At 47.1% G+C, this 25,420-nt stretch overlaps 1 protein-coding gene across 3 annotated transcripts in view; it reads left to right on the top strand.

The window, feature by feature from the left end:
- Positions 1-25,420, top strand: part of KIF13B (kinesin family member 13B) — a 183,772-nt gene that overhangs the window by 52,189 nt on the left and 106,163 nt on the right. For all 3 annotated transcript variants that reach the window (XM_073586354.1, XM_073586355.1, XM_073586356.1), the window contains exons 10-13: positions 8,639-8,750; positions 8,853-9,065; positions 11,800-11,910; positions 16,575-16,709. In XM_073586354.1, coding sequence (XP_073442455.1) covers positions 8,639-8,750; positions 8,853-9,065; positions 11,800-11,910; positions 16,575-16,709 — 571 coding nt within the window. The remainder of the gene's footprint in view (positions 1-8,638; positions 8,751-8,852; positions 9,066-11,799; positions 11,911-16,574; positions 16,710-25,420) is intronic.

The raw sequence follows: 25,420 nt of genomic DNA, 5'->3' as shown, positions 1-25,420 counted from the left end.
TGCACGCTTAATCTGCCGCGTAGCGTGCTAACGCACAATGCCGAGGTGCCACGCCAAAGAACATATGCTGGAGAGCTACTCTAAGGGATCAGCGTACACTTATCCCCAAAAATATGTCTCCCCATCTAAGTCTGATTAAACAGGACGGGGATTTTAATGTCGGCATCAGGAATCCTGCCACACAACAAATGAGCGTTTTGCTCGTTTGTTGGGCGATTGCCGACCGGTTTACACCAGCCAATAAAAGGTGAATGAGCCTTCTAACAATCGCTTGGTGGTGATTATTAATAATAACAATAATAATTAATTTATTTTTCTCTATTGCTTCATTGGGGGACACAGAAACCATGGGTGTATGCTGCTGCCACTAGGAGGCTGACACTATGTATAGAAAAAGATTAGCTCCTCCTCCGCAGTATACACCCCACCGACCGGCACTAATTTCTTCAGTTTAGCGTCAGTAGGAGGTGGACACGGGTCTTTCATTAGACTCATATCTACCCCAGTGCGCGTCATTTTCTTTTCAGGTTCCGGAGGGATACAGAGTGAATAGCCACATCTGTAGTCCCACAAAGAGGCTATGAGTACGGCGTGTACTGCCACCCCGTATCCTCATAGCTCTCCACGGCAGGACCAAGAGCCCTGAGCACGGATGCGTGTCAGGTGATCCAGCTGGTCCTCGCCCCCGTCTCCCACCCACTCGCCCACCAGAGCCTATCGGTCTGGAAGAGACGCGGACATCCTTCTATGGAAAAAGGATCATGAGAAGAGCCTCAGGTAGAGGGTAAGTATGGGACCCTGGAGTGCCAAGTCCTTCCTCTCCCTGCCCGCCCTCCCCATGACTCCCCTGCTGCACCTAGCCTTTTTCATTTGGACAGCCACGCTGCAGGCTCGGGTACCTTGTGGAGCAGGCTCCCTGAGTGGCATTTCCCCAAGTACCAAGGCTCCCCCATGCCCTCCTCCCCTCTTCCCAGCTGCACTTATCTTATTTCAGCACCAGCAGCCAGGCAGCGGGTACAGATTCTGTTTCAGCTCAGCAGCCGGGCTGCGGGCATAGATTCATAGCGGAGCGATCGCGCGGCTGTGCAGCGTCTCCTCCGCGCTGCCCCACGCTCCCCGCCGGCTGCCGCATCTAATCCAGGCCCCGGCTTCAATTGGGGCCTTGTCCGGCGTCGTGGCCACGCCCCGCCTTTTCCCTTAGGCGGGCTTCTCTCCCGCTGGTTCTACGCCCGCCCCCCTGCCCTCTCCCTCCACGTCAGCGCTCCGGAGGGGACGCTCAGACCCCTAGCGATCCTATCAGCAGCGGGCGGTGCCATCCTTGGCTGCAGTTAGTCCCGCCCTCCTTCTCCCTGTTGCCTCAAGGAAGCGCGTCCTTTTTCCTTCCGGGCTCCCCTCAGGCGGCCGCCATTTTCCCCAGCCTGTCAGCCGGACTCCGTCGCCCCTTCTGTGGCCACTGCATACGGACGAGCTGTGCAGCAGCGCTCGCTGGAAGCATCCACAGTACACCGGACCGTGAGTAGCAATGCAACTGCAGACTGACACCCTCCTCTACCTCCTGTCCCCCAACCTTCCGGCACTGCTTCAGTGACTCCCTCACTATGTCTAGCTCTAAGCTTGATCGTGCTCGTCCTCCGGCTTCCACTTGCATCTTAGTCAAGTTCTTTGCATGCTCTTCTTGCAAACGCAAACATCCTTCAGGTTAGTCCACTCCCCTCTGCATCGACTGCAGCAACCCCATTCAGCACGCCGCCCAGGAGCCCCCTATTGTTCCACGCGAGAGCGAATCTCCCATTCCTGACTGGGCTTCTTCCCTATCTCAATCAGTGGCGGTTCTCACTAGGGTGTCTTAGTCCCTAGTGGCCGTTCTTGATAAGTTGCCCCTGGACACCTCTGCAGGACCCAGGAGGTCACAAGAGGTTCCATCTGAACCAGCCAGCATGAGCCGCAAAAGACCCAGGCAGGATCTCCGGCCGGAATCCTCCCCTCGCTCCATCTTACCACATAGTCCTTCCCAGCAGTCTCCTTCCCGCGCCTCCTCACCTGAGTCAGGCGAAGCGTTCTCGGACGCACCATCCGAGGAGATTTTAGAGCTGGATTCGGACCATACCGTGGACATGAAGGTTACGGTACAGAACCTCATTGCAGCGATTAACCATACTTTCGAGATCTCAGACTCCCCTGCGAAACCCTGAGATCAGGAGGTTTCGTTCAGACGGGCAGAAACACCTTCCAGAGTTTTCGCTCCTCATTCTGAGTTTGCCAAGCTCCTCACCAGGGAAAGGGAAAATCCGACCTGGCGCTTTCAAAGAGGGAAGCGCCTCGGTGTGCTGTATCCATTCTCTCAAGAGCTCACCGACAACTGGTCGGCTTCTCCCTCTGTAGACGCTCCTGTGTCCATACTATCTAACAGCACAGTCCTTCCGACTTCAGGTGTGGCAGCTTTGAAGGATTCTAACGACAGGATCATAGAATCCTTAGCAAAGTCAGCATTCGAAGCGGCTGCGACGGTGCTCAACCCAGCCTTTGCCTCCACTTGGGTTGCAAAGGCCATAGCTACTTGGGCGGAAGATCTCCGCCAAGGCATTCTTGATGGAGCCCAACCAGAGCGACTGGCCGAGCTAGCCAACCAGATCTCCCATGCAGGGGAATATTTGGTCTCCGCCTCCTTAGATGTCGCCTCTTGCGCAACTCAAGCGTCCAGCAACTTGGTTGCAATCCATCATTCAATTTGGCTCAAGGCCTGACAGGCGGATTTGTCTTCAAAAAAGTCCCTTACCAACCTGCCCTTTCAGAGTGTGCGTCTCTTCGGATCCCAGCTGGACCAGATTATCAAGGACGCCACTGGGGGCACAAGCTCTCTTCTCCCTCAGTCCAAGCCTCGAAGACCTCCAAGGCGTCAGTTTTGGCCCTTTCGGTCTTTCCGCCGCGTTGCGGCGGCGGAACCTTTCTCCAACCAACAAAGGCCGCAAGCACACCAGGATAGGAAGAAGATCTCCTTTAGACCCACTCCTGCCTGGCGATCTCACTCCTCCCAGGGCAGATCCTCCAGGTCCAGGACTGGAAGGTCCACCTCGGCATGACTATCTACAAAATCCCGAGGCACCTTTCCAACTGGGCGGCCGACTCCTTTTCTTCAGAGACGTCTGGCTTGCCTCGGTGGAAGACGCTTGGGTCAGGGAAGTTGTATCCTGAGGATACAAGATAGAGTTCGTTTCTCGGCCCCGGGATCGCTTCTTCGAATCCAGTCCTCCAAAAGACCCCGCCTTAGTTCCAGGCTTCTTTGCATCCATCGACTCCCTTCTCAGTTCTGGCGTGATTGTGCCCGTTCCCGAAACAGAGCATTTCACAGAGTTTTACTCCAATCTGTTTTTAGTGCTGAAAAAAGGCGGCGCGGTTCGGCCCATTCTGGACCTCAAACTGCTGAACAAGAGGGTCCGCTTGCGACATTTCAGAATGGCGTCCCTTCGCTCAGTAATTGCTTCCATGGAGGCGCAGGAATTTATGTGCTCAATAGACATTCAGGATGCCTATCTGCATGTCCCCATCTTTCCAGGGCATCAGAAATTCTTGCGCTTTGCTATTCATCAGGACCACTACCAGTTTGTCGCTCTGCCATTCGGTCTCGCCACCGCGCCCAGAGTGTTTACAAAGATCATGGCGTTGATGGCCCTGTTGAGGATCAGAGGTCTCGTACTCTTCCCATACCTAGACAACATTCTAATCAAGGCTCCGTCTTTTCACCAGACTCTCCAAAGCCTTACCATCGTTCTCGACACCTTGTCCACTTTCAGGTGGCTCGTAAACAAGAAGTCCTGCCTCATTCCGACTCAACGCCTTGTGTTTCTATGCTTATTGTTCGACACCCGTCGATCGAGGGTCTTTCTCCCGGAAGAGAAGTTCATCTCGCTGTGACGAGATGTTCGATCGCTGCAGAGCCCGAAGCTTCCATCTTTCCGGTCAGCCATGAAAGTCTTGGGAAAGATGGTGGCGACGACCGAAGCGATCCTCTTTGCTCAATTTCACATGAGACCGCTTCAACAGGCCATTCTGTCTCGGTGGAACAGGTCCGTTCTCTCCCTGGATCATCCAATTCGCCTCTCGTTCCGGGTCAAACAGTCCCTCAATTGGTGGCTGACGTCACCTCTCATTTCCCTGGGCTGGTCATTCCTTCCGATTCACTGGCAGATTGTGACAACGGATGCCAGCCTTCTCGGCTGGGGAGCTATGTTTCGCAATCAGATGCTCTGACCATTCCCTGGTCGCAGTTCAAGCTCCCCTTCCTCTTCTCCCCAAGCTGTTGAAGAAGGTCAAGGCGGAAGGGGTACCAGTCATCCTCATCGCTCCGGATTGGCCCAGAAGAGCTTGGTTCGCGGACATGATCAACCTTCTCGTGGACGTCCCCTGGAAGCTTCCAGACAGAGCAGATCTGCTGTCTCAAGGTCCAATCTGCCACCCCAATTCTCTGCCTCTCAATTTAACGGCGTGGCTGTTGAAACCGCGGTTCTGAAGCGGTCAGGTTTTTCAGATTGGGTTATTCACACCATGATTCGGGCTAGAAAACAATCGTCTTCCAGAATTTATTATCGTACGTGGAAGGCCTATTTTACTTGGTGCGAGGACAATGACGTTTCGCCTATGTCCTTTTCTTTCCCTTCTATCCTGGTGTTCCTCCAGGCAGGCCTAAATGCGGGCCTTTCCCTCAGCTCTTTGAAGGGTCAAGTTTCGGCGCTTTCCTCTTTTTCAGAAGACGTTGGCCTCCCGCCCGCAGGTCAAAACCTTTCTTCAGGGAGTAGCTCATACCGCACCTCCGTACCACGTTCCAGTGGATCCATGGGATCTCAATCTGGTTCTGGAGGTTCTTCAACGGTCTCCCTTTGAACCTCTCAGGGAAGTCTCCCTGTCCCTTCTCTCTTGGAAAGTAGCCTTTCTGGTGGCCATCACTTCCATCCGGCGCGTGTCCGAATTGGCACCCCTGTCTTGTCACCCCCCTTTCTTGGTGCTCCATCAGGACAAGGTGGTCCTGCGGCCTCCGCCTTCCTTCCTTCCTAAAGTGGTGTCTACTTTCCACCTAAATGAGGACATTATTCTCCCATCCTTTTGTCCGGGTCCAACCCACCCTCTGGAGCGCTCCTTGAACAAGCTAGACTTGGTCAGGGCGATGAAGGTTTACCTGGCTAGGACGTCTCCCTTGCGGAAGACAGACTCTCTTTTCGTTATTCCAGATGGTGCGCGGAAAGGTCAGCCGGCCTCTAAGGCTACCATTGCTCGCTGGATCAGATCGGCAATTTTGGAGGCCTACCGGGTCAAGCATCGAGTGCCCCCTCCTGGAATTAGAGCTCACTTTACCCGGGCAGTGGGTGCCTCCTGGGCGGTGCACCACAGAGCTTCTGCACAGCAGCTCTGCAAAGTGGCAACCTGGTCTTCGATCCACACGTTTGCCAAATTTTACAAGGTCCACACCTACGCTTCGGCGGACGCCAGCCTGGGCAGAAGGATCCTGCAGGCGGTGGTGGTGAGTCCTCAGACCTAATGGAAGTTTGCTTTTCCCACCCCAGGGACTGCTTTGGGATGTCCCATGGTTTCTGTGTCCCCCAATGAAGCGATAGAGAAAACAGGATTTTTGGGTTGCTTACCGTAAAATCTGTTTCTCGGAGCCTTCATTGGGGGACACAGCACCCTCCCATATTCTGCAACTCCTGTTCTTATGTTTGTTGATTACAGTTGAGTTGTCTGTTCTGTTTTCATTCTGTTTTGTTACTTCTCCTACTGCTTTCTCACTAACTAAAGAAATTAGTGCCGGTCGGTGGGGTGTATACTGCGGAGGAGGAGCTAACTTTTTTCTATACATAGTGTCAGCCTCCTAGTGGCAGCAGCATACACCCATGGTTTCTGCGTCCCCCCAATGAAGGCTCCGAGAAACAGATTTTACGGTAAACAACCCAAAAATCCTGTTTTATTTATTTTATTACTTTTTTTATATATTTGCGATTCTTATGAGATTCATTTTCATCAGAAAAAGTAGGCATGTTGAGTACAAGGTGTGTTAGACCTGGGCATAGGTAAATTGACATCGTAGCCGACCTTAATAGAGACTTTTTTTTTTTTTTAAAGCCTGAAATTGTGATTTTATTTACCCATATTCAGCGTGCAACACAATAAAAGGCACAAAGTTACGGTCTATTATAACCTCTCTGCAGGAGATGGGCCCCCAAAGCAACATTTCCTTAACCCCAATGACTAAAAGTTGGGTAGCAGGGATCGGGTATAGGCGGCCTTCCCTTGCCCGTTGCCCCTTGCTTGCATAGGGCCATTTTGTTTCTGGCTTCCCCCCCCCCTCAGTCTTGCATCTAGAAGCTCAGTCTATGGGGGGATAACAAGGATTTGGAGACGGGAGCAAAACCTGATAGTCACACAAGTACCACTAAACTGCTAAATGGCATCCCAGTAGGGCACCTCCATCTTGCTTTGTTCCTTGTAACGACATCGTCACTGTCCCCATCGGGGCTCACAATCTACATCCCTTGTCATTATGTGTGTGGGTGGAAACCCACACAAACATGGGGGGAGAACCTACAAACTCTTTGCAGATGTTGTTCTGTGTGATTCTTCAGATTTTGTATTAGTCTAGCCTGATGAAGAGACCTGCGTAGTCTCGAAAGCTTGCAATTTGATACCATCTTTTCAGTTAGCCATTAAAAGGTATCAACCACTGAGGACTCTTAATTCTGAATAAAATTTTCATTTTAATAATGGAATAATCAATAAAATTTAAAATATCTATGCTTTGACAAACCTATAAAACCCTAGGGACATAACGTGTTCAAACAAAGCAAATGAGCTAATAGCAATACCTGAAGCAAGGTAAGTATACTATGCCCCACTAAGCAAAGCCCAGTTCTATTCGGGCCATTAGTAGAGTAAAATAATATCTGAATCATAGAATCATAGAATCGTAGAGTTGGAAGGGACCTCCTGGGCCATCTGGTCCAACCCCCTGCTCAAAGCAGGATTCGCTAAATCATCCAAGTCAGATGTCTGTCCAGCCTCTGTTTGAAGACTTCCATTGAAGGAGAACTCACCACTTCTCGTGGCAGCCTGTTCCACTCATTGATCACTCTAACTGTCAAAAAGTTTTTTCTAACATCTAATCTGTGTCTCCTCCCATTCAGTTTCATCTCATTGCTTCTAGTCTTTCCTTGTGCAAATGAGAATAAAGTTGATCCTTCTACAATGTGACAGCCCTTTAGATATTTGTAGACAGCTATTAAGTCTCCTCTCAGTCTTCTCTTTTGCAAACTAAACATTCCCAAATCCTGCAACCTTTCCTCATAAGACAGGGTTTGCAGACCGGTCACCATTCTGGTCGCTCTTTTCTGAACTTGCTCCAGTTTGTTGATGTCTTTTTTAAAATGTGGTACCCAAAACTGGACACAATATTCCAGATGAGGTCTGACCAAAGAGGAGTAGAGGGAAATAATGACTTCACGTGATCTAGACTGTATGCTTCTGTTAATACATCCTAGAATTGCATTTGCCTTTTTTGTTGCTGCATCACACTGTTGACTCATATTCAGTCTGTGATCTATTAGTATACCCAAGTCTTTTTTACATGTGCTGTTGCTTAGGCCTATTCCTCCCATTCTGTATATGCTTTTTTCATTTTTATTGCCCAGATGTAGTACTTTGCATTTCTCCCTGTTAAAAACCATTCTGTTAGTTGCTGCCCACTGCTCCAGTTTATTTATATCTTTTTGAATCCTCTCTCTCTCTTCTCTAGTATTAGCTATCCCTCCTAGCTTTGTGTCATCAGCAAATTTAATCAGTTTACCCTCAATTCCTTCATCTAAATCGTTGATAAAGATGTTGAACAATACAGGGCCCAGGTCCTAGATATTCAGCAAAATTACTATGATTCAATATCCAGAAATATAAATGCAGGGAGCAACACAATACAATTGATACTTCGTAGCGTTCAACGAATTCATGAAGGAATGATCTCACCACATGCAGTCTAATCAATCTGGTGCCCCTTATTCTTAATGACATGGAAGGTCCCTTTAGGTCCTCATCCTGTGCAACAGCCTAAAGATAGGACGGGAGATCTCCGTGCATGATGCCGTGAATCTGCACAAAGTCCAGTAGTCTCCCCTGAGGAATCTAATAAGAGGAAACGTGTCAGGAGGAACTTATGTGGACATGGACAGGATGAGGACCTAAAGGGACGTTTGTCAAAATATAAATATTTTAATTTTGATTACAAATTTACAATTTAATAATACATATTTAAAAATTGACATTTGCTTAAAGTCCTTATTATATCAACCCACTGTGGTGTGTGGCACTCGTACTCCTCACCCTTGGCTTCCCAGGTACTGTTACACCATCCAGTGCTTCGGGATTGTCTCCAGCTTTCTGTGGAATCACAAAATAACCTATAAATCTGCATTGTTGCAATCTTTCCTGTTGCTTTCATCCAGTGTTAGACTGTACTTCAATTTGGGTATTGTGTTCATGAACCTGGAAGCTCGGGATTATAGAATTAAAATGGCTATTATTGGGAAGATGAATTCAGGCTACTGTATACTTGGACACATGATCATCGGACCATGAAATGTAATTCTGCTGTTCTCTCGTTTAGGTCCCTCACTACCCTGGGACTGGTCATCTCGGCGCTGGCAGACCAAGGGGCTGGCAAGAATAAGAATAAATTTGTTCCGTATCGGGACTCAGTATTAACATGGCTGCTGAAGGTAAGTGTGTGATCTTGGTGCAATGTGTCCTTCACCCGGTGGATGCCATCTCCCCAGGTCTTGTTTTCTGATGGTACCTTGTGTGCTCCATTCCTAACGCAGGACAGTCTAGGCGGAAACAGCAAGACTGCCATGGTGGCGACAGTCAGCCCCGCGGCCGATAACTACGACGAGACCCTTTCCACACTACGGTACGCTGACCGGGCCAAAAACATAGTCAATCACGCCGTGGTGAATGAGGACCCCAATGCCCGCATTATCCGGGAACTGCGCGAGGAGGTGGAGAAGCTGAGGGACCAGCTGACGCAGGCTGAGGTGAGCCCCACATCCTACAGATCTGCTCTTTGAGCTTCTCTGGGGTTGTAGGTCTTGAGCAAGACGCCGAAATCTTAGAGATGAGAAATTCTCGGTGTCCGTCTGTGCAGTATCTTGTGTCGGGCTGCAGCGCCCTCCAGTGGGCTAACTGCATTGTCCTGCTTCTTCTGGGACTTTGATTTCTGACCTTATGTTATGAATTATGGCTTGATAAGGCTGGCACCAGGGGGTCAGTGGGGACGGATGTTATGCACTGGAGAGTCAATTGGGCCGGTTGTTATGCACGAGGGGGTTAACTGAGCCGTATGATATGCATTGGAGCATAACAGGGCTGGCACCAGGGGGTCAGTCGGGATGGATGTTATGCACTGGACTGTCTATGGGGGCTGGATGTTATGCACCAGAGAGGGTCAACGTGGTCAGATGTTACGCATCAGGCGGTGTGGAGGGGATGGAGCCAGATGTTATGCAGTGGGGGCACCAGGGCTGGATGCTATGCACAAGTGTGTGGGGCAGTGGAAAGGTGCGCAACAAGGCCAAATGTTGTGTGCGGGAGGTGAGGGGGTTACGAAGTCGAGTGTTATGCGGTGGGGGGAGGTGGGACAGACTGAGGAACCTGAATTCAATGATTGACATGATTCCGATAATCTATGTAACGTGAATATTTTTCATTAGCCTCAAGAAGCTCTGACAGCCTCTGTGGGAAGATAAATGGCAGCCATATTAAAGGGCACCCAGCAGAAACAGACATGAGGGAGACTTCTCTGGGGGGTCTGCCAAGATCTCTTGGTATCCTTTTAGGATTCTTTAGGATGTGTGCCCACGTTGCGTTTTTTAAGCGTTTCCACCGCGTTTTTCCTGCAGCGGAAAAGCTTAAAAACCGCATCCCCATACATTCCTATGTGATTCTGCCGTTGCATTGTCCATGCTGCGGATTTTACCGCTGCGGAATCCGCAGCATGTTCATTATTTCTGCGGAATCGCGGCGATTCCACCGCCCTCGGAATGCATTGAAACGCTCACTTTACACATGTGGCTATGCCCACCATGCGTGAAGTGAGCGCATCATGTGCGGATGGTACCCACGGTCTGGAGGAGAGGAGACTTTCCTCCATGCCCTGGGTACCATAATCCTGTAAAAAATAGAATTAAAAAAATCGGGATATACTCACCTTCTGGGCCCCCGGAGCCTTCCCGCCTCTCAGCCACGCTGCCGGCATCTTCCGTTCCCATTGATGCATTGCGCGAATCACCTGAGATGATGTCGCGGTCTTGCGAGCATGACATCATCTCAGGTCCTTCGCGCAAAGCATCCCTGGGAACGGAACGTATCGGGAGCACCGCTGAGGAGATCGGGGGCCATCGGAGGGTGAGAATAACAATATATTTTTATTTTTTACATTCTACCTTTTACTATGGATGCTGCATAGGCAGCATCCATAGTAAAAGGTAGTCACACTTGTCAAGCACTATGCTTGACAAGTGTGACCAACCTGTCAATCACTTTTCCAAGCGATGCTTGGAAAGCGCTAGCATTCTGCAAGCTAAATACGCTTGCAAAACGCTTGTATTTTGCGGGAAACCGCATGCTAATTCCGCATGCATTTTACCCGCGGCGGAGAGTTGCGGAAATGATGCGGACATTTCCGCAGCATTTCTACAACGTGGGCACATAGCCTTAGAGTTTTTGTCTAATCTCGGTAATTCTAAAATGAAGCTTCTGCAGCTCTTCTGCTTTCTGGCAGTGACTGAAAACGTGGATACATTTTGCATTCAAATAATGTAAAAAATAAGAATAATAAAAGTTTGTTGGAAAGTTTACTTTTCCCTAACAGCAAGCAGAGATGGTGTCTGTGAGAAATCTGCATTACTTTTGATTACACAATGATTAAGCCTTAGCTCCTGGGTACAATAGGGGCTCCTCACCCCCTCTCTGTGCACTTGTGGTCATGCATACAAGTCCAGCACAAAGAATGGGTAACCGGACCCCCTTTATAGGGATTAGCGCAGTGCTATTGATGTATCAGACAAGTATTCCAGTACTGATCTTTGAGAATGCAGACATGTGCGGGCGCTAATCACGGGTGGTCCCCATCCTCCTACATATTCCATATAATGGTTCCTATATAATGGCTTCTAGCCATAACGAGTGGCGACTAACGATACAACCTGGTGATTGGCTCTTGTGTAAAGATTTTTTAATGGCGATGAGTCATTTTTAAAGTAAACCTGTGGTATGGCTGTACATGCGCTTGTCCCCCTAGATAAATGACACCTTTTTTGGACAGATAAGATGTGCCAGTGATGAAAAATCTGGCTTAGAAACCATATGCAAATCAAGGTGGAAGTGCCCTGGGGGCGTGTCATTTGCAATACAAGTGAACTGACACTCCCCCAATGCACTTCAAGCCTGATTTGCATATCGCTTCGACACTAAATTTCTCATGACTGGCACATCGGATCTGTACAAGAAAGGTGCCATTTTTATTAAAGGACAAAGGCCCATACAGTCATATTACTATTGCCACGTGTAAAAAGATACAGACCGCTTCCCTTTTTAATACAATCATTTGATCCACAGATTTTTTTATTCATAATGTCGGCAGCACATTATCTGGTTACAGGAGGAGATGTTCTGCCGACAATGATAATTTTGATGCAATCATCCGACACGGTGCAGTGATCGGGAGCGAGCGACAGTGAGACTTTACTCTCTTCCTCTCTTTCTCTTCAGTCCATGAAAGCGCCAGAACTGAAGGAACGGTTACAAGAGTCCGAGAAGCTCATCCAAGAAATGACTGTCACATGGGAGGAGAAGCTGCGCAAGACGGAGGAAATCGCTCAGGTTAGATGGACGGACGTCTCGGGGGTGTGAGGCTGACGGTTAGAGATAAGCAGCGCCTACAGAGTCCACGGCTGCTCATCCTTGTAAACGTGAATGTTTTTCAAGAATTTATAAAGTTATAAAATTTTATACTTTTTAAATTTTTTTTTTTTTTTTTTTTTTTTTTTATTTCAACTCATTTTGGTGTGGAAGAAATAGACATGTTATGTGGCTGTCTGAACTTCCTCCATCTGTCAATGTATCTCCTAGAGAATTTAACCCTTTTCTGATGTGTGACTTGGGTGTACATGAAACATCAGCTGTGCGTGTATGGATCAGCGCTTGCGTCTAGAGTTAAGCGAATTTGTTCGGGTCCTCGCTTATTCGGCAAGCTATAGCGCTTACCGAATAAGCTACAGCGGGAACCGAATACATGAAGCGTGCCGGCTGTTCGGCGCCGCAGCTACATGTGTCGCGGCTGTGTCAAAGTCAAAACACATTCATGGAGAGCCCAACACACAGGCTCTCAAAGCATGTGCTTGCAGCTGCGGCGCTGATCAGCAGGCATGCTCCATGTATCCGAGTTCCCGCTGTAGCTTATTTGCTAAGTGCTATAGCTTGCTGAATAAGAGCAAATTAGCTCAACTCTATTCACGTCATACACAGCTGCGGACAGATGCCGCCTCTGATCGCATCTAGCTCTCATCGCTGCTGTTTAATCCCTAATTGTGCAACGCGACCCTTATTCCTGCCGCAACGAGATCGTGGGGGTTGCTGATAGATTGGCAGCCTACTGAAGGCCAACTATCACCACCATCTTTGTACTTCACAGACTGGGCTTCAGAAGAGATCATCATTCGTTCATGTTTTAGTATATAGAGGATGTCCTATAAAGGGTGGGGGGGGGGGGGAAGGTTTAAAAAAATACAGTAAAACTGAGAGGTCACCTGTCGTCAGTTATTTATAATAAAGGCCCTTGCAACAACATTCTCCAGCCTTTTAATACTTTCCTAAAAAGTCCACTGGGTTCCCCAGGCAGCAACGTGTATAATTGATAGAGAAAATTTTCCAGCACTGCATTCTGATGAGCACTGAACAATCCGATGGGCGTCTCCGAATCACGCTTGTCACCTCCTCACTGCCTTGTAATGATTCTCCTCCACACATGGATGACATGGATCTCGTCTTCTACTTCATCCACACATTGATGACATGGATCTCGTCTTCTACTTCATCCACACAGTTGGCCAAGCCTTACATGGATCCACACATGGATGACGTTGAGCTCGTCTTCTACTTTATCCACATAATTGGCCAAGCCTCACATGGAACCACACATGGATGACGTGGATCTCATCTTCTACTTCATCCACACATTAATGACATGGATCTCGTCTTCTACTTCATCCAAACAGTTGGCCAAGCCTCACATGGAGCCACATATGTATTATGTGGATCTAGTCTTCTACTTCGTCCACGTATCCGTCCAAGCCTCACATGGATCCACACATGGATGATGTGGATCTCGTCTTCTACTTCATCCACACAGTTGGCCAAGCCTCAAATGAAGCCACATATGGATTATGTGGATCTAGTCTTCTACTTCATCCACGTATCCGTCCAAGCCTCACATGGATGATGTGTATCTCGTCTTCTACTTCATCCACACATTGATGACATGAATCTCGCCTTCTACTTTATCCAAACAGTTGTCCAAACCTCACATGGAGCCACACATGGATGACGTGGATCTATTCTTCTACTTTATCCACGCATCCGGCTAAACCTCACATGGATACACACATGGACGACATGGATCTCGTATCCTACTTCATCCACGCATCTGGCTAAGCCACACATGGCTCCACACATGGATGACGTGGATCTCGTCTTCTGCTACATCCAAGCTCCGGCCAAACCTGACCTGGATCTTTGCCAGCTGTGCGCATTAGTCCTAGGTGGAGCAGCGTTACGTGGCAGAGTGGAGGTACGAGACACCATCGGGACCGCTCATTGTACATCTTCAATGCAGCACTGGATGACAAGCTCTTTTTTTTTTTTTTTAAAAGGACTACATGACCGCGAAGGGGACGTAGAAAACTTATTGGCAATTTATAAAAGGGCTGGAGAACGTGGTGGCAGCAACTTTAATTTATTTTACTCACTTATATGGTGCGATAAATTCCACAGCGATTCAGAAATTATCTAGAGGAAAACCTGATGACGGCATTCCCTTTTATTAAAAAAAAAAGTTTAAAAAAAAATAAAAACAAATCTAAAAGTATGAATCGCACCTTAATCCCAATTTAAAAATTAAAAAATAAAGAAATTATAAACATAAATGTAACAAACTTGCTATCGCCTCATTCATAAATTTGTCAAAATATAAAATTGATAAATCTATCTAGTGAGCAAAGTTAAAAAAAAAAAAAAAAAAAAAAAGGTAAATTTTCAGTCACAGCACTTCCCCCAAAAATGCAAAAAAAACCCAGCTATTAAAATGTCATATATACTCCAAAATGATACCAATAAAAACTGTATCTACACATGCAAAAAATCTAAATATATCTAGTTGTGGATATGAGAAAATGACAACACAAATCCCCCAACTTTTTTTTACTTTTTTATTATTTTTTTTTTAAAGAAAATTCTGATTTTTATATTAACCACTGAAAAATTAATGTACAAACAACAGAAGTTGTTCATGGCTGTAATCACACTGACCTGAAAGCTCATGTTACCGCTCATAAACACTGTAAAAACGTACACTAAAAAACAATGGTGGCATTGAGGAGGTTTGGTTTTTTTTCAATTTTTTTAATACCATACTTGTGTGGTAAAGTTAATGGTGTCATTCAAAACTACAACTCGTCACACAAATAAACAACAAATGTGAGCGGAAAAATAGAAAAAGAGGCAAAAAAATAAATATAAAAATTGCCTGGTCATGATAGTGATAAGAGAGTGGTGACCACGTGTGGCAAACTCTGCTGTTAATGGGGGGGGGGGGGGGCGGCAGACACTACTCTTCTCCGAATCCATGGCTTGGATCCCACCAATTCGAGGGTTATTCCGTCTTCATAGATGGGTATTGGTGGATAGTGAATACAAAAGCAGGCACTTTTATTAACTTTTTTCTTTTGTATGCACCTTGTTGTCTAGGTGACCTACCACCACTGCTGTCCAGCAGCGGTGGTTGAAAGTACACAGTACATGCAAGCTCTTTACTATTAAGCTTGTGGGCAGTGCTCTGAAATTGTCCTGGATCACTGGATTGCACTTAATTCCTGACCAACTTCAGCGCAGTGCTTACAGGCTACACAGTGGTCGGTCTCCTAGGCAACAAGAAACCCTCAGCTTCAGCAAGGCTGGTTATCAAGTATAGAGGCGTTCCCCCCCCCCCCCCCCGCTGTTTTAAATTAAAAAAAAAAAAAAAAAAAAAAAAAAAAATTTTAAAAAATGGCTTGGGGTCTACCCTATTTTTGACAACCAGCCTTCCTAAAGCAGACCGCTTGGGTCTGGTATTCTCAGGCTGGTAAGCGGCCCTTGATATTGCCCCCCCAGCCTTAAAACAGCAGCCTGCAGCCGCCCAGAAAAGGCGCATCTATTAGATGCAGCAATTTTGGTGCTTCCCACTTGCCCTGTAGCGGTGGCAAGTTGGGTAATATTTGTGGGGTTGATGTCACCTTTGTTTTGTCCGGTGACATCAAGCCCACGGCTTAGTAATGGAGAGACGTCTGCAAGACACCTATCCATTACTAATTCTATAGTTATATTGTAAATACACAGCCAGAATAAAATCTGTTAATTGAAAAAATGACAAACAGACTCTTTTAATGATTCTAAATTAAACCATACTCACGTCATCGCCCATTCCACTGAAGCCAATGTCTCCTGTAATAGAAAAAAAACAATATCCCTCACTTGTCTGTCTAGCTTACAGCTCTCAAAAGACGGCGTCACGAGTTAAATTTTATTTTTTTTTTTAATACAAATGCTGAATTGTTTTCACCACTTAGTTAAAACAAAAACTATACATGTTTGGTATCCACTTAATCATACTGAACTCTGGAGACTCTTATTGCTAGGTCTTTTTTACCGTAAAATGAATGCTGTAAGTAAAAAGAAAAAAAACCCCTGAAAAACATTGCTGAATTGCTCTTTTTGTGTTTCGTCACATGACTATGTGGACGGAAAAAAAAAAAAGATGGCTCTTTCAGTAAGGGGAGGAAAAAAACGAAAGAGCAAAAATGAAAAATTACCCCATCCTTAAGGGGTTAAACGTGTAATGATTAACAAATGAAGATTCCATACGTTATAGCAAACGTCTTGCTCAAAGGCAGCCATATTCTTCATTAGCTGATGGCTACCAATGATATACTAGAGTTTTGGATCTGATTATTCGCCACCTGATGACTCCACAACTTCTTACTAAGCTCCACAGCGCCATCTGCTGTTCATGGAATGAACTGTATTACGGGCTCTGTACTATTACACTGTTGGGATTGCCGTAGGAGCCTTAACACCCTCAGTATTAGGATATGGCCTCTTTAACGGCCTGGTTGCTGTGTATCTATTTGGCACACAAGCTGGTTAAGTCATTTTTTCTGCCCGGCGTTGCGATCGTTCTCCCCCGCGTTTGTATGTGTGTTTACATAACTTTTTTTTTATTTCTTCCATTACAGGAGCGGCAGAAGCAGCTGGAAAGTCTCGGCATTTCACTCCAGTCCTCGGGGATTAAAGTCGGAGATAATAAATGTTTCTTAGTTAATTTAAATGCAGACCCCGCCCTCAACGAGCTTTTGGTTTATTATCTCAAGGTGAGGAACCAAGGTGCAGGGTTGGCGCAGAAATCACAGGAATATTGTATAATCCGTGCAGAGTCTGCCTCTTCTATAGAGAGGACATGATAGGGGAAGAACATTGTTAATTGGCTCATACGTTCCTACCTTCAGATGTCTTCATTATACTGGCTACTTCTTGTGTGTATGGTACATAACCTGTGTATGAGCAGCCAAAAGAAAAGTCAGAGAAGGGATGGCAAAACTGGTATTTTTTATTTCAGAAAGATTCTTCCTTCTGTTGATTTAGTCCCCAATACACATTAATTACTGACGGCTGAAGTCATTCATCTGACAGCTGCTCTCCTATGTCCCCCATGTAGAATATAACTACTATAATACTGCCCCCTATGATCAAGAATATAACTACTATAATACTGCTCCTATCTACAAGAATATAACTATTATAATACTGCCCCCTATGTACAAGAATATAACTATTATAATATTGCCCCTATGTAGAAGAATATAACTACTATAATACTGCCCCTATGTACAAGAATATAACTACTATAATACTGCCCCTATGTACAAGAATATAACTACTATAATACTGCCCCTATGTACAAGAATATAACTACTATAATACTGCCCCTATGTACAAGAATATAACTACTATAATACTGCCCCTATGTACAAGAATATAACTACTATAATACTGCCCCTATGTACAAGAATATAACTACTATAATACTGCCCCATGTAGAAGAATATACAGTAACTACTATAATACTGCCCCCTATGTAGAATATACTATAATACTGCCCCTTTGTGCAAGATTATAACTACTATAATGCTGCTCCTATATACAAGAATATAGCTACTATAATACTGCTCCTATGTACAAGAATATAACTACTATAATACTGCCCCTATGTAGAAGAATATACAGTAACTACTATAATACTGCCCCCTATGTAGAAGAATATACTATAATACTGCCCCTATGTACAAGAATATAACTACTATAATTCTGCCCCCTATGTAGAAGAATATACTATAATACTGCCCCTATGTACAAGAATATAACTACTATAATGCTGCCCCTATGTACAGGAATATAACTACTATAATACTGCCCCTATGTACAGGAAAATAACTACTATAATACTGCTCCCTATGTACAAGAATATAACTACTATAATACTGCCCCCTATATACAAGAATATAACTACTATAATACTGCCCCCTATGTACAAGAATATAACTACTATAATACTGCCCCCTATGTACAAGAATATAACTACTATAATACTGCCCCCTATGTACAAGAATATAACTACTATAATACTGCCCCCTATGTACAAGAATATAACTACTATAATGCTGCTCCTATGTACAAGAATATAACTACTATAATACTGCCCTTATGTACAAGAATATAACTACTATAATACTGCCCCCTATGTACAAGAATATAACTACTATAATACTGCCCCCTATGTACAAGAATATAACTATTATAATACTGCCCCCTATGTACAAGAATATAACTACTATAATGCTGCTCCTATGTACAAGAATATAACTACTATAATACTGCCCCCTATGTACAAGAATATAACTACTATAATACTGCTCCTATGTACAAGAATATAACTACTATAATACTGCCCCCTATGTACAAGAATATAACTACTATAATGCTGCTCCTATGTACAAGAATATAACTACTATAATACTGCCCCCTATGTACAAGAATATAACTACTATAATACTGCCCCCTATGTACAAGAATATAACTACTATAATACTGCCCCCTATGTACAAGAATATAACTACTATAATGCTGCTCCTATGTACAAGAATATAACTACTATAATACTGCCCTTATGTACAAGAATATAACTACTATAATACTGCCCCCTATGTACAAGAATATAACTACTATAATACTGCCCCCTATGTACAAGAATATAACTATTATAATACTGCCCCCTATGTACAAGAATATAACTACTATAATGCTGCTCCTATGTACAAGAATATAACTACTATAATACTGCCCCCTATGTACAAGAATATAACTACTATAATACTGCTCCTATGTACAAGAATATAACTACTATTATACTGCCCCCTATGCATATGTGCATTCCTGTTCAGAAGTTCTAGGCAGGTGTGGTAACCCAAATTCCATCAGTATTTGCTGACTTATGATTGTTTTTTGAAAGTTTCTTTCGTTACTTTCCAGCATTGTCTCCACACTTCTGCCTGAAATGTTTGCAAAGTACCGTATATGGATCCCTCTATATTTCTATATTCTCACATCCTTTCTTTGTTCCCAGTTTTCCTAGATTTTGTGTAATTGTTGTATGAATGTATTTTTACTCTTCACATACTTTGCATTTGTGTGATACATTTTCACATAGAGATATGTCAGGAATCTCACTCTGCGAGTTTTTATACATCATCCCTTTTGCATGCTAACTATTCGGGGAATGTGTGGTCCTGGTATCTCCCATTATTCTGTTGTCCTGTGAAATATGTCTCTTTGGTGAGACAGTGGCCATTTTTTTCCAAAGTGTTAGTTTTCTAACATTGGTTAGTGGAATCTTATTTGGTATTTTCTCATAACTTCAGTATAATAAGATATAAACCTTCTCTAGGTAGTGGAGTTCCTGTACTCCAGCACTAGGTTTGTCCAGGTAGGAACACAGACCGCCAATGCTGGACTCGCTGCTTGCAGCATTATCGTTATTGCCCAGTTAGTAGGTGTCGATTTGAAAATTTGTCCTTTTGTTAGTACAACTTTAAGCCCCTCATATACAATCGACCGAATGATTTCGTAGCGACAGCCATCTGCTCCCTACTCCGCAATGCACCTCACAGTGACTATTTTTTTCTTTCTTTTTTGATAGATTTTTAGTTTACTATTTTTATCATACAAAAAATAAAGTAAACAAATATTTGTTTGTACACACATATATTTTTACGTGTGTGTGTATGTATTTCGCCTTCGCCTCATGGGGGGGACACAGATACTGTGGGTGTATGCTTCTGCTGCTTGGAGGCTGACACTAAGTGGAAAAAAAAGAGGTTAGCTCCTCCGCAGTATACACCCTCGCCCCTATTGCGGGCGGAAATCAGTTTTTTGCTTAGTGTCCATGGAGGCACACGTCTGTTTTTTTGCTCCAGACTTTTTCCATGAAGATTAGACAGGGGCAACGGATCCTATTGAAAGGATCCGATTTCCCCAGACCAACAACAGACGAGCACGTGCGAGTGTCCCTCCATGTATCCTCTCCCGCGACGTGGTACACGATGCCGGACTTACCCCTGACCACCCCTAGGTATTGAAACCATGGGCTGTACAGAGGCACAAGACTAGTCCGTGTGGCCCCCACTGCTCTACCAATGCTTAGACTGCGATGCTGCAAGGCGGCGGACGGTCCCTCTCCTCACCCCCTGAAGGGGTTAGATGGAGCTAGGGTGCCTGCACCGTCCAATTTTTCAAGGCCCCCTCACATACCTGAGCTGGTAAGCCGAAGAGGATCGTCAGTGAGTTGAGGGCCTGGGAGGGCTTCTGCGGCGAAGATCCGGGGCTGGAGCCCTTAGCCGGCGGATGCCACCGGCCATTCTTGGCTGAGCGTGGCTGCAGATGGAGAGCGCGGTGCGGAGCAGCCCGCGCCAGTTTTTGCGGCGCCATGGTAGGTCCGCGTCTCCCCCGTCGCGGGCAGGGGATAAATTGAAGCCGCGGCTTTAGCCGGAGCTAGGCAGCGACCGGAGGTTCCGCCTCCAGGCTGCGCGTCACTTCCGGCGGCCCGCCCCCCAGGCTTGGGCGGCGGTGGATAAATTTAGTCCCCGGCTTCGGAGCGCGGCTAGGCCACAGAGCCGGAAGTACCGCCCCTGGAGCGGTTTATATGCAGCCGGCCCGCCCCACAGCTGGTGGCGCGTGATTTTGGTGTGGAGGTTTCCAGGAACGTGGGGGCACAGGACTGGGGTAAGTGCTGCCTGAGAGGCCACGCTACAGGGAAAACGAGGTGCTACCTCCTCCCCTGCGACTGCGACCGAGGTCCCGAACCCCCCCGGAGTGGGCCCTATCACTGTCACAGTCCATGGCGTCGCTTACGAGGGCAATCGAGTCCCTTCAGGCCCCAGATAGGGGCAGGGACAGTGGCTCGCCGGCCTTAGAGGGAACCTCCACCTCACTAGAGCCTTCGGCCTGCAGGGGCCGCTCTCATTCCAGGCAGACCCGGGGGAAGAGAATCCACGCAGTGTCGCCCAGTCCATCCGTTGCTTTGGCATCTGTAAGATCTGCTTCTCGCTCCCCATCACCAGTGGTTGATAGCGAGCAGACCTCAGATTTCGACTCGGACGAGCCCCTTGACCTTTATGCTCCAGGTTCACGTGAGACAGTGGACAGCCTCATAGAAGCCGTCAATCAGATCTTGGGGATTGCGGATGATACTGCAGCGGCTACAGGACATAAGGTGGCGTTTAAGCGAGTAAAGCGGCCGTACAGAATTTTTTCCTCTCACCTTGAGTTTGAGGACATAGTGCAGCGACACAGGGAACGACCAGACAGGCGTTTCTCGGGTCAAAAGGCACTCGAAGCAAGGTATCCATTTGCCCCAGACCTCCGTAAAAAAATGGACGGAATCTCCGATGGTGGATCCACCGGTGTCACGCCTAGCCACTAAAACTCTGTTATCCGTACCTAGTGGTTCCTCTATTAAGGATCCCACGGATCGCCTCATAGAGAGCTTAGCTCGCTCAGTATATGAGGCGTCAGGATCAGCGCTCTCTCCCTCGTTCGCAGCAACTTGGGTAGCCAATGCCATGATCTCATGGTCAGTCATTAAACAAGGTCGCGCAGGAGCAAGAGCTACCTGCAGAGATATCGGAGATCTCAAGTTAGATAGCGATGGCCGGGGACTACGTAATCAATGCTTCTTTGGTTGCGGCCAATTGCTTGGCACTTGCTGCCGCTAACGCAATTTCTATCAGAAGAGCTCTATGGTTAAGGACATGGCGGGCCGATTCTACTTCCAATGCTTCCCTGCCCTATCAGTGCGGCTGTTTATTTGGGGAGAAGTTAGATCAACTTATCTCCGACTCCACAGGAGGAAAGAGCGGTTTTCTCCCTCAACAAAAGATCAAACCACCTTTTCGCCACCCTTTTCAGGCACGTTTTCGGGCCTTTTGCAACCCCGGGTGGACCACAGCGGCCAATTCCACCGCTTCAGGCCGCCCCAACCAGGATAGGGAGCGGCAGGTCTCATAGAACCAACCCATTGGGGAGAATGCATACTCAGTAGCCCAGATCGAGGGGATCCAGATCCCAAAGATCGTCAGCCAAATGACTCAAGGCGTTTACCAGATGACACCAGCAAGGTGGGCGGCTGACTACTCTGGTTTTGCCATGTCTAGTTCAGTGCCGCAGGCGACACATGGGTAAAGGAGTTGGTCGCCTCGGTTTACAAAATAGTTTGTCAGAAACCCTCCAAAACGTTTTTTTTTTTTTTCTTTCTCGTCTTCCCAGGGTGGATACCCAGGCAAGAGCTCTGTTGGGAGCCATCGAATTGCTCCAGCGCAACGGGGTCATTGTTCCCGTGCCAGAGCACGAAAGGGCTCAGGGCTTCTATTCCAACCTGTTTGCAGTTCCCAAAAATGACGGCTCTGTCAGACCTGTTTTGGACCTCAAACTTCTGAACAAATTCATCAATATCGGCCATGGAGCAGGGAGAATACTTGCCTTCGGTCGACATCCAGGACGCATATCTGCATATTCCCATCTTTCCTCCTCATCAAAGGTTCATGCGTTTCGCCATCAACGGTCGACATTTTCAGTTCGTGGCGCTACCTTTCGGGTTAGCCACGGCTCCCAAAGTGTTCACAAAGGTTATGACAGTTGTCATGGCCATATTGCATTCTCAAGGCATAGTCGTCTTGCCTTACTTGGACGACCTATTGGTCTAGGGCCCTTCAAGATGGGCATGCGAGGGAAATGTCAACATCACGCTAGATACTCTTGCCTGCTTAGGGTGGTTGGTCAATGCGAAGAAGTCATCCCTTGTGCCAGCTCAGAGGATTTCCTTCTTAGTAATGGTCTTCGACACTTGCCGAGGGTTTGGTGATTCTCCCTCAGGAAAAAGCCCTAGCTCTCCGGCAGGGAGTTCAGACTCTTCGCCAACCAGTCTCTCATACCATTTGTTTCGGGATGAGGATTCTAGGAAGAATGGTGGCAGCAATGGAAGCAATACCGTTCGCCCAGTTCCATTCTCACCCCCTGCAGCACGCTCTCTTGTCAGCCTGGGACAAGAATCCTTTCACGCTCAATCGGCGGTCCCGACTGTCCTCTCAAGTCAGGCAGTCGCTCGGATGGTGGATAACCAGATCCTCTCTGACCCAGGGGAAACCCTTCCCCCCCCCCCCTTCCAGACCAATGGTTTGTGATAACAAGCGATGCCAGTCTCTTCGGCTGGGGAGTGGTGTTTCGCCACCACACGACCCAGGGACGGTGGTCACCACAGGAGGCACGCCTCCCGATCAACTTATTGGAGATACGAGCAATTCGGCTGGCTCTGCAGCAGTTTCATCACTTAGCAGGCCGCCCCGTCTGGATCCAATCGGACAACGCCACGGCTGTGGCTTCCATAAATCACCAAGGGGGCACCCGCAGCAGAGCAACCATGCGAGAGGTGGGGCACGTTCTTCAGTGGGCTGAAGCAAACCACTTGGTGATTTCGGCAGGCCACATCCCGGGCGTGGAAAACTGGGCGGCAGACTTTCTCAGCCGGCAGGGTCTTGCGTCCCGAGAGTGGTCACTACATCCCGAGGTCTTCCAGCAGTTTTGTCAATCGTGGGGAACTCCGGATGTGGACCTGATGGCATCCAGTGAACGACAAGGTGCCCACATATGTCGCTCGGGCCAGGGACCCGCAAGCAATCGCTGTGGATGCATTGGTTCTGCCATGGAACCAGTTCCGCCTCCCATATCTATTTCCCCCACTGCCACTACTCCCGAGAGTCATCAAAAAGATCAAGATGGAAGGGGTTCCGGCGATTTCTGCTGGCCCCGTCGAGCGTGGTACGCAGATCTAATGCAGCTGCTCGCCAACATTCTTTGGTGACTGCCAGAGCTCCAAGATCTACTTTCTCAAGGGCCGATTTGCCACCCGAACTCAGGGGCCCTGTGTGTGACGGCATTGCCGTTGAATCTTGGATTCTAACCCAGGCAGGGTTTGGGAGCAAGGTGGTCGTTACAATAGTTAGCGCCCGGAAGCCTGCTTCAGCACGAATTTACCACCACACTTGAAAGGTGTTCTTTGCTTTGTGTCGAGGCCAGAGTGTTTCTCCACTGAGATTCTCGATTCCCAACATCTTGGCCTTTCTCCAGTCGGGCCTAGACTCGGGCTTGGCCCCAAGTTCCCTCGAGACAAATATCGGCCTTATCCGTCCTGTTCCAGCGCAGAATTGCTACCAATTTGCAGGTTAAGACTTTCATCCAGCGAGTCTCCCACTTAGTACCTCCCTATAAGGCGCCTATGGATGCCTGGGACCTTAACCTGGTCCTAAGTGTTCTGCAGGAAGCTCCATTTGAACCACTTGAGGAGGTCTCTTTGAGGTACGTTTCCTGGAAAGTGGTGTTCCTAGTGGCCATCACTTCTATCAGGCGGGTTTCAGAGCTGGCGGCCCTATTCTGCCAAGCTCCGTTCCTCACTTTCCATAAGGATAAGGTGGTGCTCAGACCAGCCCCTCCTTTTCTGCCTAAGGTCGTGTCCTCATTTCACATTAATGAGGATGTTGTCTTGCCTTCATTTTGTCCAGCACCGCTGCACCGTGTGGAAAAGGCTCTTCACACGTTAGAGCTGGTAAGAGCCCTCCAGAAGTACGTGTCGAGGACAGCACCCTTTCGTCAGACGGACACGCTGTTCGTGCTCCCTGAAGGGCGCAGGACGGGACTTGCTGCCTGGAAATCGACCATAGCCAGATGGATTTGTTTGACTATTCAGGAGTCCTACCGCATTAGAGGCACGCCGATTCCAGCAGGGATCAGAACGCACTCTACTCGGCCGGTGGGCGCCTCTTGGGCGCTTCGGCACCAGGCTTCGACGGAACAGGTTTGCAAGGCAGCAACCTGGTCCAGCCTGCACACTTTTGCCAAACATTATAATATCCATGCTCAGGCCTCGGCGGATGTGAGCCTGGGTAGACTGCTTTAGGACGTCCCACAGTATCTGTGTCCTCCAATGAGGCGAAGGAGAAACAGGGATTTTTGTGATAAACTCACCGTAAAATCCTTTTCTCCGAGACGCTCATTGGGGGACACAGCACCCACCCTACTAGCCAAGTTGGCTTCTATTTTGTTTAATTTATACGCATTTATTTGTGATATAAGGGTGGTCTTTTTTCTGGACATGTTGTACCTGTATTAAGGCTGATTTTGTTGTCCTCCTACTGCTTTGGCACCAAACTGATTTCCGTCTGCAATAGGGGCGAGGGTGTATACGGCGGAGGAGGAGCTAACCTCTTTTTTTCACTTAGTGTCAGCCTCCTAGCGGCAGAAGCATACACCCACAGTATCTGTGTCCCCCAATGAGCGTCTCAGAGAAAAGGATTTTACGGTGAGTTTATCACAAAAATCCCTGTGTATATGTGTGTGTATGTATGTATGTATGTGTATATATATATATGTACATATGTGTGTGTGTGTGTGTGTGTGTGTATATATATATATTATGTGT

This window comes from Dendrobates tinctorius, unplaced genomic scaffold (genome assembly GCF_039654945.1).
Source record: "Dendrobates tinctorius isolate UK_male_01 unplaced genomic scaffold, ASM3965494v1 ptg000093l, whole genome shotgun sequence".
In the NCBI taxonomy this organism is placed as follows: Eukaryota; Metazoa; Chordata; class Amphibia; order Anura; family Dendrobatidae; genus Dendrobates; species Dendrobates tinctorius.
Note: the sequence above shows the minus strand (reverse complement) of the source record. Positions and strands in the feature narration are given on the sequence as shown.